Source organism: Xiphias gladius, chromosome 14, assembly GCF_016859285.1.
Source record: "Xiphias gladius isolate SHS-SW01 ecotype Sanya breed wild chromosome 14, ASM1685928v1, whole genome shotgun sequence".
Lineage (NCBI taxonomy): Eukaryota > Metazoa > Chordata > Actinopteri > Istiophoriformes > Xiphiidae > Xiphias > Xiphias gladius.
The window spans coordinates 12,208,180-12,227,258 of record NC_053413.1 but is presented as its reverse complement, the minus strand read 5'-3'; the positions used below and the strand labels follow the sequence as shown (position 1 = coordinate 12,227,258).

General features: G+C 42.0%; 1 protein-coding gene across 2 annotated transcripts; it reads right to left on the bottom strand.

The window, feature by feature from the left end:
* Nucleotides 1-292: 292 nt before the first annotated feature.
* Nucleotides 293-15,357, bottom strand: LOC120798624 (nuclear receptor ROR-beta-like). 2 transcript variants are annotated; one of them, XM_040143046.1, is made up of 11 exons: nucleotides 15,038-15,357; nucleotides 14,823-14,888; nucleotides 8,257-8,342; nucleotides 7,994-8,135; nucleotides 6,821-7,357; nucleotides 5,582-5,703; nucleotides 5,068-5,200; nucleotides 4,491-4,598; nucleotides 3,588-3,698; nucleotides 2,999-3,111; nucleotides 293-2,907 (listed from the first exon to the last, which is right to left on the bottom strand). In XM_040143046.1, exons 2-11 carry the CDS (start codon nucleotides 14,827-14,829, stop codon nucleotides 2,746-2,748), a joined length of 1,521 nt encoding a protein of 506 aa, XP_039998980.1. In that variant the 5' UTR covers nucleotides 14,830-14,888; nucleotides 15,038-15,357; the 3' UTR covers nucleotides 293-2,745. The 2 variants fall into 2 exon arrangements, with proteins under 2 accessions (XP_039998980.1, XP_039998981.1); XM_040143047.1 differs by having other exon boundaries at nucleotides 15,284-15,302.
* Nucleotides 15,358-19,079: the final 3,722 nt, after the last annotated feature.

Below are 19,079 nucleotides of genomic sequence, written 5' to 3'. Positions count from 1 at the left end.
TTTTTTGTCAAACTTTCACGCTCAACTTTAAATATTGATAAAGAGATTGAATTTATGATATAAAACAGACAAAAACAGCTGCGAGCAGAAAATGGTTGGAGTTTTCGACTATAAATTACTTAAACGATTATTTTCTGTCAGTCAATTAATGGAATAATTGTTGCAGTTCAGTTAATGGCATGAGAGGAATACAGAATGTACAGTATAATATGGGATGATTAGTCAAAAACATGCAAAGACATATTCATCACATGAAAGCAAAATTCGAGTTTAAATAAGACTCAATGATACATTTCAAAAGAAAAAGAAAGTTTATTACATTCTTAAAACCACATATAAGGTATCCCATTGGACAACAATATATATCGAGCTGTGTGACTCAGTTATTCTTGGACTAGTAATATACCTCTTGTACATTTTGTCATACAGGGAAAGAGAAGGGAGACAAACTATTCTTTTTTGTTTGTACTTTTCCTAATCTTTCTTCAATTAAAAAAATAGATCACTGACTTTACAAGACAGAAGTGGAGACACGTAGAGAAAAAGGTGGATAAAAGACTGACAAATAAATGAAAATCACAGCAAAAGAAACATTAAACCCCAATAATGAAATCCATTTTTAACTCTAACTGATTCATTTATTTATTTTTTTAAGTTCCTATGTCTCTTAAATTTAATGTTACAATATTAGGACAAACGGGAAGGGCTTGGACACTTTGTCAGTAACATTCACCAAAATAGAACTTACGTCCACAGTGATTATGGTTATGGGTCTCATCTTAGGTGCAAAGGTGTGAGGGATACAAGGCTAAAAGACGACACTGGTAATAAAAGGGACAAGAGATCACAGCTAGCTCCCTGAGCGGCAAAAAGCAGGTCCTCGGACTCTGCTCAAGAACTTCACAGCACCCCAAGTAAGACATTATCATCATCATCTCAATGCTATTACAACCTTCAGAAAGCATGTTAAATATGTACATGAAAAATGTAAACAGTTATGGGTGACCTTTGTTTGACAGATATGGAATAACAAACAAAAATAATGCATAACAAATTGACTGAAAATTGTTAAGTCTTACTGGCATTGAGGCTCAACTCAGGGGGGCAGCTGGTAGCTCTGTCTGGCCTTAGACTAGTGTCCAGTGAGAAAAAAGAAAATATAAGTGCTTGGTATTCGGACAAGTGTTGGGTTTTGGGACTGAAGGAGAGGGGAACAGCAAATGTACAAAATAATACAGTTGCTCCAACCAGCAGGGAGGGTTTATGATACATATTATGGACCATCGTTGTCCCTGCCTTTAACCAGCTGAAACTTTATGAGTGACATACAATTATACTACACTTACTCTTTTGACTGCTGGTTAGAAACGGGGGGGGGCTGTGTGTCCCCTTTTATTTTACAGTTCATGAAGTCATCTTTTGCCTTGCTTTCTCTTTTCCTTAGTGTCCTGTTTGTCCTCTTGTCTCATTAGGCGGGGTGGGAGGTGGGGGTGGGGGTCGGGCAGCAACAGTGCAGACTGAAAGCTCTCAGTTTAAATGCAAGACAACGGCAATGTTTTTTCGCTTTTGTTTGGGTACACTGCCTCCCCTGCCATGTTGTATCTGCAACAAGTGTCCACCCCAATGCTTGCGTGATGACTGCGCCTAACCCAGCTGGGTTTGCTGTCTGGGCAAGAGGGGATTGTTGCCACGGAAACCTGAGAGTACTGTCAAGAGAGGAAAAATAGTCCAGAAAAAGATTGGAGTCCAAATATCAGCTATCCTCACACATCCGTCTCTCTTCCCTCCTCTACATCTTACTATCCACTTTTCTCTCCCTTTCTCTCTGAACTGAATTGAACACATATTCTAACTCTCTCCATATACTTATATAGTCATCTATTTACATTCTTATTTAAAATATTTGTTTATAAATGTGTATATAAATTAAAGATAATTTCATCTTGTCCTGTCTCTAAGTGGCATTTACAAGGAAAGGGGTGTGTGGGACTGAGGTTTCTCATTGCATTACAAGAGCCTACAAATAGGCAGCACCGAACACTGTCTAAATGTGTGTGAAACTGGTTCTCAGCTGATGAAGGAGGTCAGCCTAAGCCATGAGTCATATCATATCTGTGTCTTTCTTTTTATATCAGAGAAAATGACTCATGATCTTGGTCCCTAAGTGATGGTCAGTACAAGGATACTGTCTGTATGAATACGAATGTGTACCATACTGAGATGTATTAATATAGAGAGAAATATTGACTGAGAGCTGTATTAATAGTGAGACCTGTTGATCAAAACGACTTCAGTCTAATACCATGTGTAAAACTCTGTCTCAGAGTGGCAGGGTTGTACATTCACCGTTGTTGGGTTCTGGCTTGTGCACTGGTGCGTATCAATGAGGTACATTCATAACTGGCTGGGTGATCCACAGTGGATCTGATCTTAAACAAGTGTTAGAGCTTGGAGCTGTTACATGCTAAGCGGGCTGCTCTGTAATTATTACGGTGCCCATCCGCTTGTTGTTAATGCTACAATGTGCAGAGGACCATGAGCATGTGTGGTCTGTAGTGTAAGGTGCTTTGCCTGCTGGGAAAGTGGAGGACTACTTTGGGATCTTGGGAGACGAAGTATTAAAAGTCCTGGATTGTCTCTTCACTGCTGGTTGTTGAGCTTCAACATCTCTATCCTTCTTTGTCTCTCCTTTTGCTTCCCTACTTCTTAATACACTCTCTCCATCTCTCTTGTTTATCTGTCTGTCTAGCTGTCGGTGGAGTCCGGCAGAGACATCTCGCTGCCAAAAACTTCACGGTACAGTGGTGGGAAACTGTAGGCGGTCTCTGGGTGGACCAAACGGAAAAACTCCAGCTTATCAATGTGGAGATTACAGATCGATTTCATTATGGGCAGCCTGGACACCATCTGTGGGTACAGAGGAGACACAAAGGTAAATTTCTGTGTTTGTGTACACAACTATATGTGTTAAAGAAGAGTTGTGACTGCTTGTCTTTACCTTGTCTAGTTTTTCGTCAGAAGCACTGGTCTTATGTAGGCTGTGCTGCAGAGCCAGGTAGACTTTCTGCTGGAGTTTCTGAACCTTCTGGCCTTCTGTCAGCCAGGGTCGATCTACAGGAAAGAAAATATTAACCCCTTAAAATACAGTTTCCCCAGTTTATTTCTCCTTTAATTGCTTTAAGGTTGGTAAAATCATCTTTCTGCATGATGTCTGAAAGAATGTATTCTGTGTAAGCTCTTCATTGATGCTTATTATGATACTTACACTGACTAAAATATTCAAACCTAAGACATTTTTCCTTGATGGTGGCACCATTCAATCAAATGCAAATATATTAGATGTCTCTTGCATCATTTTAAAACATTTCCCTAAAATTTAGCCTGACATATATGGTATGTTTGGAAACTTTGGGATCTCCTCCAAATTTCTGAAATTACATTCTGTGAGTATAAAAATTCCCACATAACAGTGGTTTATTCAGTGCTATTCTATTATTCTGGAGTATAATAAGCACTTCCCGTTGAACATGTTTGTGTGCAGGAATGAGTGTGTAAGCAACAAAGTGAAATAGAAGAAGGTTAATCACCAGGGGACAGAAGGACGGCAGCGCTAAACAGAGCCATCTCTTCATCAGACAGCTGTAGACGGCAGAGTCCTTTTCCAAGGTCAAACACTGCACTGACCAGGTCATCACAACCTGCACAAAAACAGGATATTGTTTAATTAATTCTCAAAAACAACAGCTTGAAGATTTCAGTAGCCCTGCGTAATGAGACAACTGATGCAGGAGATACCCAAGAGGGTTGACGGTGTGAATATACTGACCTACAGTGGCCCAGGTGAAAATTCCACCATTAAATTGTACCAGTTTTTCTAAATACCATTAATGTCTCTCTTACCCCCCAGAAATGACAGTATCCCAGTGTTTTTAAAAATCAATTCAACAGCTCAGGGAGATATACTGCTGTACTGACTGATATGATCCATCATTTAAAATCAGACAACTTGGCAAATTTTTCCTTAGATGAATTTATCACATAACTCACTGTTGTGTTTAATGGAGTTTGTTTTCATTTCCTGCATTAGTGTGTATTGTTACACAGTTGGTTGTACTAAAGAGGCAAGACAGTGCTTCAGAAATTGAAGAGCAACTTCGAGACTTTAAATTATTTCTCCTCAAAGTCGGTTCTTGCTTTAACAAACTGCTGTTGACAAGACTGAAACTGAAATTAATATCTTGTAGAATCATTTGAAGAAGAATCACCACAGTTATGTTGTTTAAAATAATGAATTGTGTTAGAGGCATCTCTATAAGCTGTCAATCATGAAATTGGAGGCCTGGCCTCCAATTATGGCAGAGTGCTTGTGAAAAAGGCATAAGATTTTCCATCTTACATAAGCCAAGAAACATAGATGCTTTAATGTGTGACCCTGCCAATTATCTGAATGTTTTAGAGCTTTCACAACTACATCCCCATCTGATCCTCACCAAGTGCTTTGAAGAACGGAGCCGAAGCAAACTTTCCATTGAAGAAAATGGTGCTGTTGTTGACGTTGAAGGCTCGGCACATGCGTATCAGCAGGACCTCCAGGCAGCCTGAAAGGGTAGCCACAGAGAGAGACAAAGACATGGAAAGATGGAGAGATAGAGAAAGAAGAGGAAGGAGGAGGGATGGACAGAGATGGTCAAGATACTCCAAGATTCACAAAATACATGAAAAAATGTAAATAATTTTAAGTAAGTTCAAAACATTTACAGAAAGTAAACACAAATATATATTGTCAAATAAATGCATTTTATGTCACAGATATGTGTTGAGAAGATACATAAGATAACTGCAAATTTTGTTTCCAGAATTGTGCAATTCTCCACAGTGCTTGAACCAGATGTGTGTAATTTAGTAAAACAAATAAACAGATGGTGAAAAAAAGGCAAAGGTAGGGGGTTGGAGACAAAACAAGAAACAGAAGGTAACTAAAGTTAGCAAGTTTCAGACTATGTTTACTTTTGAAAAAATAACTCTGTCAATAAAGTATTTGAGATTTGAGCATTTTTAGACACTGACCTGCTTTCAGCAATATAATCTGATCATTCTGGCACAGGTCCATGAAGCCAGCAATGCGTTTGGCAAACTCCACCACATACTGGATGGCATTGGTGATGTGGTGTGCACACTGCTGCCACATCCACTCAGCTGACTGAAAGAGTGGCACAAAAAAGACATATGAGTATTACAAGCCCATTAACATCACTTCATCTTAAATGACTTGTTCGAGACAAGATCTGACTTAGTACTTGCACTGACCAAACAGATAATAATTTATATATTTCTTTTCAATTATAGAAATCTAACCTCTGCCCACTCACTGAAAAAAAAAGATCAGCAAAGTAACCTAATTCATTTAAAAAAAAATTTACATCTGATATTGTATTTTAATACTGATAAAATTATCCGAAGCAGACTGGCTTGTTTAGGCCCTTACTGGGCTAATGAGTTATTCTAATCTAGCAATGATAAATTTGCAATGGCTAGGAAAGATTATGACGACAGAAGACTTAACACCTATTGGCTTATGTACCTTGTTCTGAAAAGCACGTGTTTCCTCAGTTGTGTATTGTACCCAAGTGAATCTCTTCATGTCTTCAGCGCTGTACTGACACGTCTCCAAGTGAGACTTGACAATACTCTGAGTGATCCGCTCTGTCAAACAGAATAAGCATACATACACATACATCAGTGTTGTTTCCCTCAGATTACTTGTGGTGGTAGCAGGTTTGTGCTTCGGCGACACAGAGGGAGAGCAGCAGAGTGTAACAGTGGTGCTGTTTACATATCCACAGATCATGGCAGTGTGACCTTGAATTAGAAAGTAGGTGCTTCGCAACACTCTGCTGCTATGTTTGTCCCCAACAAGACCGAGTGCTACTGGCTCATCTGCTCATCTTACTTCTGCAGAAGTTAGGATCTTCTCCATCCTCTGCATTTATTATAACCAGAAGCCACATTATTTACCCACTGCTTATTTTCACAGTCCCCACAGCTCCTCCTTGCAGTTTGTTGTTGCCAGCAAATATAAAGATGTAAAAATGGGGCTTGTTTTGCCAATTTAATCTTGTCCTTGTCCTGTTTTGCTGTTCTATCTTCATTGTATCATTCTGATTCTTCTTTGCTAACCTGTTTATGAGAGTTGTCCTTGTGCTTTATCTTTGTTTTTCAGTGAATCAATTTTGCCTTTTGAAATTATATTTGCTTCTTATTCCATTTAGTTTTATTCACTTTGCTATTTGACCTTTTTTTGCCCTTTCCCAAGCAAGCAATGCTAATAATTTACTACAAATCCTCAATTAAAAGCCAGTAGTCAGATTAAGGTCAACTGGTAATTTGATCAACTAAATTACCACTGCCTGTATTACATTTGTATAGCAGTTTATCCAACAGTACAGCATACCCATGCCATACTCTCTTTACCAGAAATACTATTATTACTCATTGAGTTATTAATTATGATCTATTCTGCTTTGCCTTGCTTTCTTGATGTAAACTGTTGGAAAAAGAAGTGTTTGCATTGAGAGCATGCAGCAGAGAATGAAAAATGGGAGCAATATGACAAAATATAAAGAGGAGACCATACAAATAAATGCCTCTTTCTCATTATATCCTGTATTACATAAAAGCCTGGTTCTCTCTACGGTTGCCAAAGGGCCCAGACCACAATACAAGAATTTAGGCTATTCTAATACCCTCTGTGACACACTGTTCAAGTAAAGTGTGAATAAAAAAAATAAATTATTTGTGATACTAGATTGTTAGTACTCACCAAGGTCTGTAATTGAGCAGTCATCAGGCAGATGGTCCAGCAGTGCATGTGTGTGTCCCAGCAGTGGATGTGAGTGTGTGTGTGTATGGAGGAGCTGTATCCCGTTGTTGTCTGTCCCGTCCAGTATAGTCTGCTGCGGGGAATTCTGATTGGACAAGGATGAGGAGGAAGAAGAAGAAGAGGACGATGAGTTGGAGGTGTTCCCAGTGCTGGCTCCTCCACCTCCGCCAAGCAGCTCCAGGCTGCAGTACTCGCTGGCCTCCTCCGGGGTCAGCGGCAGATCAAACAGGTCAGGCAGCGCCGCGATGTCATCCAGGTCGCTGAGGGTGGAGCTGGAGCCCCCACTGCTGTAGGACCGGCTCAGACCCTCTTCACCATCCTCCCCGCTGCCGCCACAGACTCCATCCTCCCTGGGTAAGGATAGAGCTGTGGAGCCCCCGCCTCCAGTGCCCACACACTCCTGGGACTTCTGGTGCTTCTGAACTTCAGCATAGAGGCTGTCACGCTGCTTCTTTGACATACGACCGAACTTCACTGCTGCAGAGTGAAAATACATCTCATTATAGGACAAGACAAACAGACTCATATTACAAATAACTACTCACTGCATGGCTGGGGTATGTTACATCTACCTTGATAACAAAAAATAAAATATTCATTTTTTTTTTTAAAGTTTGTGCAGAGATATTGCAATTTTTTCTCTTGCCAAACTTAAAATTTCACATCTACAGCTGTTAGCTCAATCTAATTGTAAGATATTCCTGGGTCACATAGATTCCTTCCGCCACCTTATCCACAAGTACTGTATGTTCCAGTCGCTATATCCAGTTTACGTGATGACAGTTCATCACCTTTTCAGTCTACAGTACATACTGTATTTGTATATCTCTCTGCAGTCTACAGAAGAGGGGAACAAGTGGTGAACCCTGTTACGACAGCTGATGCGAAACATTACTGCTGAGGGTTTTAAATTCTCCTGGTATCAGCTTTAAATGAAAGGCCCACACGCACTGAGCCGTGCTGGAGAAGCACGTATCTACTTAACCTGCCTTATGTAAGTGAAAGTCTCAGTTTAACCAAACTCAGTTGTGGTAAATTTTTTAGTTTACCACTGAACGTCATAGTTAAAGAATGTGTGTAAAGAGGGGTACAGTGTGTTCTCTGTGCGTTTACCATCTCTGCTCATGCCCAGAGCCAGACACTTCTGTAGGCGGCAGTGCTGGCAGCGGTTACGGTTAGTTCGGTCGATCAGGCAGTTCCTCTGGCGGGAACAAGAGTACATGGCATTGTTCTGCTGGCTGCGGCGGAAGAAACCCTTGACACACACACACACACACAAGCGCATACAATTAATGCAAATGGCCGCACATTTTAAATAACACAGGTTGATTTATGTTAAGTTTGGTTGCCTGGTCGACTGTGTGTTTCCTCCTCACCTTGCAGCCTTCGCAGGTGATGACTCCATAATGGATTCCTGAGGACTTGTCCCCACAGATCTTACAGGGGATGACCTCGATCTGAGCTGCAGGACCAAAGACAACAGTGATGAGAAAAATCAGAAAGCTGCCGCCTAATGTGTCTCAAATTTAAGCAGTTAGCTGCACTTCAGATTAGAAAGTCAACATCTGCTTAGTGAAGTGCAGCAGTTGCATCTTTGGATTGTTTAACAGCACTGAGTCAGACTTTGGAATGTTGTCAAAAATAGTTCATAACTAAACACAAACACAACATTGAGCAACGTGTTACAGTCATTCAGACATAACATACCATTTCACAGAAGTCCATATTAGGCATATATTCAGTGTCTGCTTCACTGCATATATATGCAGTGAACGGGAGTCAGTGGGACTTGTCTGAACTACTGATTTTATCCAAGATTTTGTAAAACTTTGATTTTCCTTATGAAAACTTTTTTGATACAATCAGCTTTTTACAGCTTGTTAAATCTCGGCGGCTTCTCCATCACCGTAACACAAAACAACAATATTTCAGGCATGGTTTTGGCTCTCTCTTTTGCTGGCCATGTATGTTGTGCTTTCATGTTCTCTCCAGCTATAAACCTTAAGACCAAAATTAGGTCATCTGTATCTTCTGTAGTCCTTGAAAAGGCTGCCCATGCTTTTATCTTCCCACAGTCAGACTGTTGTATCTCCGTGTACTCAGGGCTCAATAGGAAGGCCATCTCCTGCCTCCAGCTGATACAAAGTGCAGCTGCAAGGCTTTTGACCAATTCTATTTCAGTCAGTTGTTATGTTACACCTATCTTTGCTTCGAATCTCTGGGAACCCTTGAGTTTCAGATTTGAATCTAACATTTTACTGACAATGTTATAGGCTTTTGACACAAACTTTTTGCTCGCAAAAAATTGTACGTACTTTCACCTGGAGGCCTTTAAAATACGCCTTTTCTCTGATCTTTAACTGTTTGTTGTTGTATTGTGCCCTTCCTTTATCTTTTATGATGCTTTACGACCTCCGAAGTTTGCTGTATTGTTTGATAAAACCCGTGACTAATTGAAAACCTCTAATTACATCATGTTTTATGATATTATTAGAAAATTTTTAACACATTTTAGAACATAAACAGATCACTGCATGAGTCAAATCCTGTACTTTGCACTATGGAGTGGTTATCAAAGGGGAAAAAAAGACAGCAAATGATGAACAGGATGTAACAATGTAGCATCAATTAAGTCACATATTTTTTTCTGTTTTTCCAATTGATGTCAACAACCTTTCAGACACACTGTACCACAATAAGTACACACAGTACAAGAGAAGATAACTTGCCTTGAACTGTGTTTGTGTGCACCCTGAGTGTGGCCCCCATGAGGGAACAGAGCACACAAACAGATAGGGAATCACATGACACTTACACATATGACACATACACAAAGACTCCTTCTTTCTTGACCAAGGAAAAAGCATAAACAACTATATCATAAGAGAGTTGCTGATCAGCCTTGCTGTTTGTGCAATCTTCAGGCTGATTTACAAAATCAGTATTCGTACTGCTTGTGTTGGGAAGATGTATGGAAAACCACTTAGTGATTGAGGAGGAATTGTTGCACTCTTAGGCACTGGAAAACACAACTTTCCACCCCTTTTCCCGATATAATGACACAGTCTGCTGTCTCTCCTCTAAAACCTTTACTAAAATACTCCAACTGATCAGGGCAGCTGCAGGCATGCAATGGAAAAATATCTCCCTCTTCCCCCTCTCACCCTCCCTTCCTCTTTTCTCTCAGGTTCCCCTCCACCCCTCCCTCATCTCTCGATTATATAACTCTTGTCTGTGAGCATTCCTCACAACACTCATTCAGCAAGCTCACTCTAGCAACACTGACACCCCGCCCTCCTCAGAGTCCCTCTTTCCCATTGGCTGAGTGGCGTTCCAGCCTCCTCGGTATTGGCTGAGTCATCCGTCACTTGGGTGCTGTAGCCTGTCAGCCCATGTGGACATTCTGTCCTACTGACACACTTTCCCACTGCAGGGGGAGAGAGAGGAGGGAGGCAGGCTCGATCCCGGCTCTCCGCAGACAAGGTTTAAGGTGGAGCTGAGCAATGCTCAGACTTTCACATAAAACATTTCCCTAGAGGCTCATAATTTGCATTAGAAAATTGGCTATATTACATAACAGCAAAATTAACAGAGAGTGACAATGAGAGCAAGCCTAGAAAACCAGTTCAGTTAATACACAACACAGATCTTCACTGATTTCCCACAAGTCTATTTCAGTATGGAATGATTTCTATGCAATAATCAAACACTGTGCTGTTATCGGTAAGAAACCACATTTGATTTGACTGTAACAGCCCCTACTGTACCTGGCTACAGTCCACTCACAGCAGACAAACTCTGAACTTGAATGTCAGCTATTCAGCCCCCACCCCTCTCCCCGGGCTTGGACATTGAGCTACTGCTTCAACCCGTTCTATTCTTGTCCTGTGCTGAGAGCCAGAATCACACAGATGCCCAGCCACCCACCCCTGTTGCTACAACCACACATACATGCTTTCTCACTCCTCTGGCTCTCCACAGATATACAGACACAACCCAGAGATAGGAAACCTGGATTCATCTCCTTAATCTTCCCTTATTTAATTTGATTTTATCATTTATAACCGGGTAAATGAAAATTTACCACACACTTAAACCAATTACCTACATAACAAAGAATTAATAAGTACAGAAAATGAAGAGGGAAACTTTGGATAACTCACCTAACCAGTATACAAAAAAAAAAACTAGGGCTGCGACTAGCAGTTATTTCAGTTATCGAATACTCTCATCCAGTATTTTCTTGGTTAATTGATTAATTGTTTGCTCTAAAAAAAACAAAAAAACATCAGAAAAATGTCCATCATGATGTCCTGGAGCCCAAGCTGATAATATTCAAGCTTTGGACCAACTGTCTACAACCAAAACATATTCTGTTTACTATCATATGAAACTAAGAAAATCCAACTTATATGCACATTTAAGAAGATTGAACCACTGTATTTTCTGTATTTTTGCTTCACAAGTGACTTAAACAATCATAAAAGTTGCCAATTAATATTCTATGTATCGACTAATCCATTAATTGACTAATCGGCAAAAAACACCGTTGTTATGAAGTAAATACCCAATGAAAATAAGCTTACTAAACAAATATGACAAATTCAACTAACAATGCTGGTAGCAGCAGTAGCCACACTAACACTAAAGCAATATTTACCTTTAACCCTGAATATCATTGTTGACCTGTGCCAAAACACCGCTCTGAGGCATCTGACCTTTAGCTCTCCACGGAAAGCCGGCATTCCGAGGTGATCGATACCAATTCTGCTTTTTGCTAACACGATGCATGAAGGCTACATGCAGCGCTTTACATTTATCTCATAATGACACATTAACTTAAAGGTTTTAGCGGGAAATGCAGTAAAGGAGTTGAAATTACGCAAATGGCAAACAAAGAAAGGTGTTTGAGCAGTGGGTCAGCTACTTCGTGTGGCACACCCAAGCCTTTTTCACAAAATCAACTGAACAGACACATTAACAGCTCAGCTACAAACAGGTTGGCCCCAGTCTGTTTATCAGCCGGCTAAATGTGTAACCATGTTATCTCCACAAAAGGCTAATTCAGTAGGGGTGGGGCAGGGACAGGCAGAGAAAAATCACTGACTTTGTGCTTCAAACAGTTCAATTCTCTGTTTCTAATGTGGAACAAACAGCCAATAATTCTCCAACGGGAGCCTCTTGTCAAACAATCAGTGTGTCAGTGCTGTGTCAGTAGCATGACAAAGAGAGAAAGATGAATTTTGACCCTCCACATGAGCGCGCACACACACACACACACACTTCTCCATTTTAGCATTTAACAGAAAGTTTTAATACGAGTACAGGTTGTCTTTTTTTGATTATCACACAAGTCACAATAACGTGCAGACGGCTAACTGCCCTCGACCAACAGACTGACCCAGGGCTCACTGGTGTCTTTGAATTTGTGTTGTTACCCGCACATGAGAATGACTGGCAGCATGAGAAGACACACTCAGAAGCAGGTGGGGGCCTTGTGCTTGAGTTCTATACATATTAGCAATGCTGAAGCACTTGTCGTGTCATGCCTAGCAGTCGGGTGTAGGCTTACAGGGTAGCAAAGAGATCTATCACAACAACCCACTGTGGTTGACCTTGTTTCCTCTTCGTCTTTAGAAATCATGTTCAAATATGGATATGTTTTTCCATACTATTTGATTAACTCTATTGTGTTAACTCTATTATATTCTCAGATACGGGGAAAAAAAACCTTGTTTGTTTTCACACCGTCTGGCTGAATCCAGGAAGGCAACCGTCCTCCCGATTACACTTTATACCTTGTAGCACACTATACCACTCTATTTTCATTTTACTCTCTAAGGATGGCCCTACAGAAAAATGGTGTTTGAGACTAAACATACACTAAATGCATGTATACAATCTGGATTCCAGACTGTTGGTGCATTCAAATCAATATGCTCTATTTTAAAAGATGCAAATACCAGTGGAGGCCAAGCTGAGGCCCACAAAGGGGGGATTAGAACAGACCTAATAATTTCATAGGCCGCTTCTGGTGGGTGTCAGTGTAGGACATGAGTCTCGTGATCTTTCACTGCGTTTATATGGAATAAATAAAGTGCACTCTTCTATCCAGTAGAGTAAACTAGGGGGACTGTCAGAGGTTGAGACATAACATCAGGCTTCTAAAAGTCAGTCAAAACTGCTGGAATGACTCAACAATTAGGATTAAAGTGACTGTGATTAAAAATACCAGTAGGCATGAGCATGTTCAAACTGTGATAAAAATGCTGACATGCTCTTCTGATGAGGAAACCACAATTTGAGGGACTAACCTACATTTTCAGCGCAACAGGCTAAGAAAGGGCTGAGGTTTGTTTACATTTGGATATCCTGCCAGCAAGGGAACCTCCCTCCACCAGAGGCCTCCTCTGCTTCTCCCCCCGCCCCCCTCCCTCTCCCTCCCTTTTCAGTGCAAAAATTCACCTCTAGCCTCCCTTACAAAATAAATAAAGAAAGAAAATAAACTACTAGCACCTAGTGTCCTGTCCTGGGCAACAGAAGTTTGTGTTGTTTGGCCTTGCTCGCGCCAAAAAACCCGGAAATGCAACAGGAGAACAGACCCAAACATTAGTAAACAGTAGGGAAGCGCTTGTTTAAAAATCTGTACACATGAAGCGGAAAATGCTGCAGGTAGATTAGTTTCAGTTAATACTTTGAGAGGTTACAGTAGCTATGTTGTGGATGCGATGCATGCACACGAAAAATCAATTTTCCCGGATATAAAAATATATATTTCCTAAATTAAAGTGATTTGCACGGTGCCTACATTACATTTGAGGCCTTTTTCTTTTTATAACGATCTGAACTTTTAATTATCCATCTTTTCGATTTCGCCGGCTGTGGAGACAAACGGCCTGCCCTGTCAATATCAGTCACCCGCTGCCCCACTGCCCAAGTTCAAGCTCAGCCTGTGTCCGGGGGCGACCCGCCGCAGGACGACCGCCACCGAGCGCCTGCGACCGCACATGGCGCTTGCACGTCCGGCGGCACGGCGCTTCCCAGGGCCGCTCCCCCTCCCTCCGCTGCGAATGCTGTATAATGCTGGGTGACATAACTAGGTCAGTGGAACAGCCAGATCCCTCTCCCTCTGTACGCTATCACACAGTCGGCCATGCTGGCACAGTCGTCACATCAAAACATCACCGCACCAACACTGCCCAGATTCATCGAGTCCAATGACTGGTGCGAATGAAAAGTTTGCAAGCATCCCCGCGACTGAAGATGCCTGCAAATTAAAATATTACAAAATGATATGATTATGTGCCAGTAAATGCCAGAAAAGTAGCTACATTTTTTATTCTGGTAAGCGAATGGAGCAAAAACGTTCACTATTTTAGTTTTGATTTCACCTGATCAGATCCCTGATAAGATCGAATAACATCTCGATTACATAATTGTAGTTTTGGCTAACAGCGACCTCCTCTCATGCCCCTCCCTCCCCCTATTGCATAACTCTAACATGGATCCCCTGGCAAAATCTACAGAAGGATTCCCAGGTGCGGTAGAACTCACATTTCTTCAGAAACAGACACGATTTTTGCTCCGCGAGCAATTATAAAGCCCCACCACGCATGTGCACGATGGGAACCACGCTCTGGTGTCACTATAAACAGACTCGAAAGACGATGATAAGCAGAATATGTCTGGTCTGGTGTATTATCATGAACACCATGCCTCCAGCTCTTTATCGTTGCATGCTGAACGTCGGCGCGGAGCATGCAGCCTCGGGCTCCGTGCAGCGATAATCCAGTCATGAGGGATTAATGCGCACCGGGGGAGGAATACAGGCGCACTCGAGTCCCCCCCCCGTGCGCACACATGTGGCCGTTCCAGCACATTCAAAAACCTCGCCGTGACGTTCCCCAAGTTCAAGCGCAACATTGCACAGAAATCCACTTACCTCTCATTCTGGTGTTTTTCTTCTTTTGCTCGGCAGGACGACGGAAACTCGACTACATGTGTTGAACTGTAGGTGACAGGGTAGAGGGGAAAATAAAGCGCCGGAGCCAGAGCAAACTGGCTCGGTCAATATTAACTTCGTCCCGGCCGCAGACAGCCCTCGGAAAGCGGGACCACAAAGAAGAAAAAGGGGGAAAAAAGAGAAAAAAAACTACCCGAAACTCTTCTCCTTTATCGCTCGGTCAAGTCCGAGCAAAATAAAAGAGTGAAGAAAGTCGCTTTGGATCGCATCTTAACCGTCTCGGCGCACTGGCGAATAGATTTGGCTCAACTTTTTTTTTGACAGAATAGTCCCACGGTAGACGAGCCGTGTTCGGCACCCCCCCTCCGCGCTGTGACTCTCCGCCTGCTTTCCTCTCAGTCTACCCTGCTAACCTACTTTCTCCCAGCGTGGACTCTCACATGATCTCACTGCCGACAGCACTCCTCTCGCAGCACTCGCGGGGGCGCGCCGTCGGGAGCGCGTTTAAGGTGGCCGGGGTAAATGATTGACCGCCGCGCGCTTCTCACTCGCAGTGAGGACGAGCACTTCCAGGAGGGGATATAAAGATCATTAAACCCACAATTAGTTCTTCTTTACAACAGGCGCTACTTCTCTCCAACCTCCCCGACTCGACAGTAGTTACTGTAACAGGGCAGAATGTAGCCTGCGAATCTGTCATTAAGATTCGTGCTTGTTCCAGTTGGGCGCTGCCAAAGTTAAACATCCAGAACAAGCAGCAAGATGCCATCCAAGAGGTCATTTGTTTACTAGAGGGCCGAGTGTTTACTGTATTTGCCTTAATAGCAGTGGCCCGCATGACTTTATGTCAACATTTGACCCAAGTGAGCTTCCAAAAATGTAGCTTTAAAGTGACTGTCACCTACAGAAATCCTTCAAAAACATCGGCAGACTTTGGAGCTGATAATTGAGGAGTCAGTGAAGTAAAACATTTTTTTAAAAGCCAAAAATTCACTCTTCCAGCTTCTTAAATGCTTGTTTACGTCATGTTTAATGACAGCAAACTATGATTTGCCAGCATGCACAAGACTGCAGTTTTGAGAAACTGTGATCAGCATTTTTTCTCTATTTCTGGACATTTTATGAACCGACCATTAAGTTAGAATGTAATTGGTATAGATTAATCGATAAACAATATAATCATTAGCTCCTGCCCTAGCAGAATCCCCCCACACCCCGTTCCCAACATCCATAGCATTAATGAAAGACGACATCATTTCTTCAGTGAGACTGTGTTTGTAACTAAATTTAGAATGCATATCTATGATACCTTTAATAGTCCTTGTGCTGTTAGCAAAGAGAAACACCTGTTTTCCAAAGAAATGAGAAAAGAAAAAAACATGAATCTAATTTTATTGGCAATTATACTACATGGAGTTGCTGCCGTGACTTTGTGGACCTGTAAAATATTAGTTTGAGCTAGTGCACTCATATGATCTTTGGTCCTCAGTATGCTCTTTTGTACTGGGAAGAATAGGCTAGGAAATATGCCTGTCTTCTTTCCCAGTGATTGCTCACCATCTTTCAATTTACTCTCTCTGGAGCAGAATAGCTCCAGAGTTTATACCCAGTGACCTCAAAAGGTTCGATCCACATCAGTCTGGTTCCTGTTTCACGTTCATATTTCTATACTGGACATCCAGGAAAATATCACAGGAATACTGCCGTAATACTTGTGTCTCATTTATTTAACTTATTTGTATCTATGTATTAGCATGTTAGCTGCACTGTTTGGCATTTTCCAGCGAATGTACCAAATGTGTTATTTTTTGCTCATATGAATCATCTCTTATTTTGGATATTTTGTGGTTTTTTAAAAGCAAATTTACAGCTCATCCTCCTTTCTTCCTTTCACCTTAGATCTTTGAGTGAAAACGGATTCAGACTCGGATGTACATGTGTGCTTGGGACAGTGTGTGATTGTTGGTGCTGATGAGGAGGCGGGTGGTTGCTGGGGGGTGGGTGAGCGGTAGCGGGTGGCCTTATGATGCAATGTTCTGGCAGCGATGTTATGAAACAGCAAGAAGGCAGAGATTACTCAAACTAGGTTAGTGGAGCAGCCGAGCACAGAGCACCTACAGTCACAGATCCTTTTTCTGTTTCTCTCTCACACACACACACACACACACACACGCACACACGCACACACACACACACACATACACACACACACACACACACACATTCACCCTCACAGAAACACACAGGTGCTCACATTCTTTTGTTTTTACCCCTCCAAAACCTGTTTCCTCTGCCTCTTCCTTTTTTTTCCCACACGTAATGACTTATCTTCTTTATTTGTACACTTCCTTGTCTCCTTCCTATCAGCCAGATTAACTATATCCTAACAGCTGGATGTTTTTATTCATGCCAACACGTTTGAATCCTTATATTTTTCTGGCCTTTCCTGCACATGTTTTGTTCTCTGCCATTTGTGGCTGCTGTTTTTTCCCTCTCTCTCGCCCCGTGCACATCTCCTCTAAAGCCCCTCTGTTCTATGTCTCCCTTGACAACGGCAGTGACACTTTGACCTTAGCTCTTACATAACTGCTGTGCAACTCGGTTAGACAGCAGAGGAAGGAGAGAGAGGGAGAGAGAGAGAGAGAGGGAGTGGGAGGAGGAGGTCTTCAGCATGGCATTGTATATGGCAGACATTTTGTTGCCCGATGATAAAGTAAGAGGTGAAAGAAGAGGCAAGGAAGAACGAGCGCTCAGAGAAGCTGGATGATTTTGGAAGGCAGCCAGCAGCAGCACAACAGGATGAGGGAGCGGATGGGGGAGGGCGGCAGAAATGATACATAAATGGACGGATATTTACATCATAGACTGTGGGACAACAGGCAGAGCTGCAGAACACACAAGGAGGTGAAACAGCCCATGTCAACTTTGCCTCGACTCCTCTCAAGTATAGAAAAAGGCTGCCAAAGCAACATAGACATTTAAAGTGACAGGTCTGTGGAGTCAGTGACGGACAGAAATGATCTTTCTGCAGAGAAGCATTATGGTATCTTTCAGTTCATGCCTGCTAGGATTATTATAGGCTCTCTGAGATATAATACACCGCAAAAGATATCTTTTTTATAGGGCAACCTAGAAGGATAAAATTCAACCTAGTCAAATCCATATGATTGTGTTACTTGACCGTTATTTGACCAGTGTTACATTGTACAGACAAATCAACATCATCCAGATGCAGAAAAACCAATCACATACAATATATTAGTTTTTAGTGCAGTCCAAAGCCGCTTTTCAGATTTTCCCACCCAACAATGAATCTGTGCTTGTCACTGACTCTTTGAACGTTACGCAAGCCAGCATTTTGTTGTTGTGCAGAACATCTTCTCGTTAGGAATTGCATAAGGTTTCTCCTGACGCAGATCAAAGCCAGTATAGCCTTGTGACTCCCCAGGGTTGAATTTAAAGGCCTCGCTCACATCAAAGTGTCTTTGTAGGGATGAGGGACCAACTGTAACTGATTGGCCGCACATGGTTTCAGTGGGGCCCCATGGTCAATCTCTCTGCCTTAGCAGCATCAACTCCTTGCATTCCGGTCTAGCCTCTCACATGGCATATTGTGAAGCATTCGCACGCATTCGTATGTGAACAGGCTTAATTTACACCTATCACAGATAATGTTCACCACTTCATGTCCTTTTTTTCCCCAAATTGTACTAATTTGTACATCACATCCACAAAAAGGCAGAAACACAAACACGCACATGAACACACATGTACTGGACTGTGCCACTCGGTTTCCTGAGATTACTTCAGGCTTCTGCCATCCATAGAGCTGTAATCCCCCACTCCCTCTTCCCTCATTCAGTTAATCTCCCTGTTTTCTCCTCTCTGGAGGCACCATTAATCCTTCTCGCCCCCCTCCCCTGCTGCCATGGCTATGTAATCTGGAGCTGTGAGCTTTGCTGCGTCACTAGGTCAGTGTGTCAGATAGAGTACAAACACTGAGCCCTCATTTCACAATCTACTCATCCTCCTCCACTCAACTCCACTTTACATCCATGTCTTATCTCCATAATTCTTATATTTCACTCCCCGTTCTTTTTATCCTTTTGGCTCCTGTGGCCTCTCTACACTTTAGCAAATCTGTTTCTTCTTCGCTCTCAGTTTCTCCTTATCAGTTTAATTTTTTATACAATGTACAAGCTCTTGACTTTGATAAGTCTGCAGAATAAATATTAC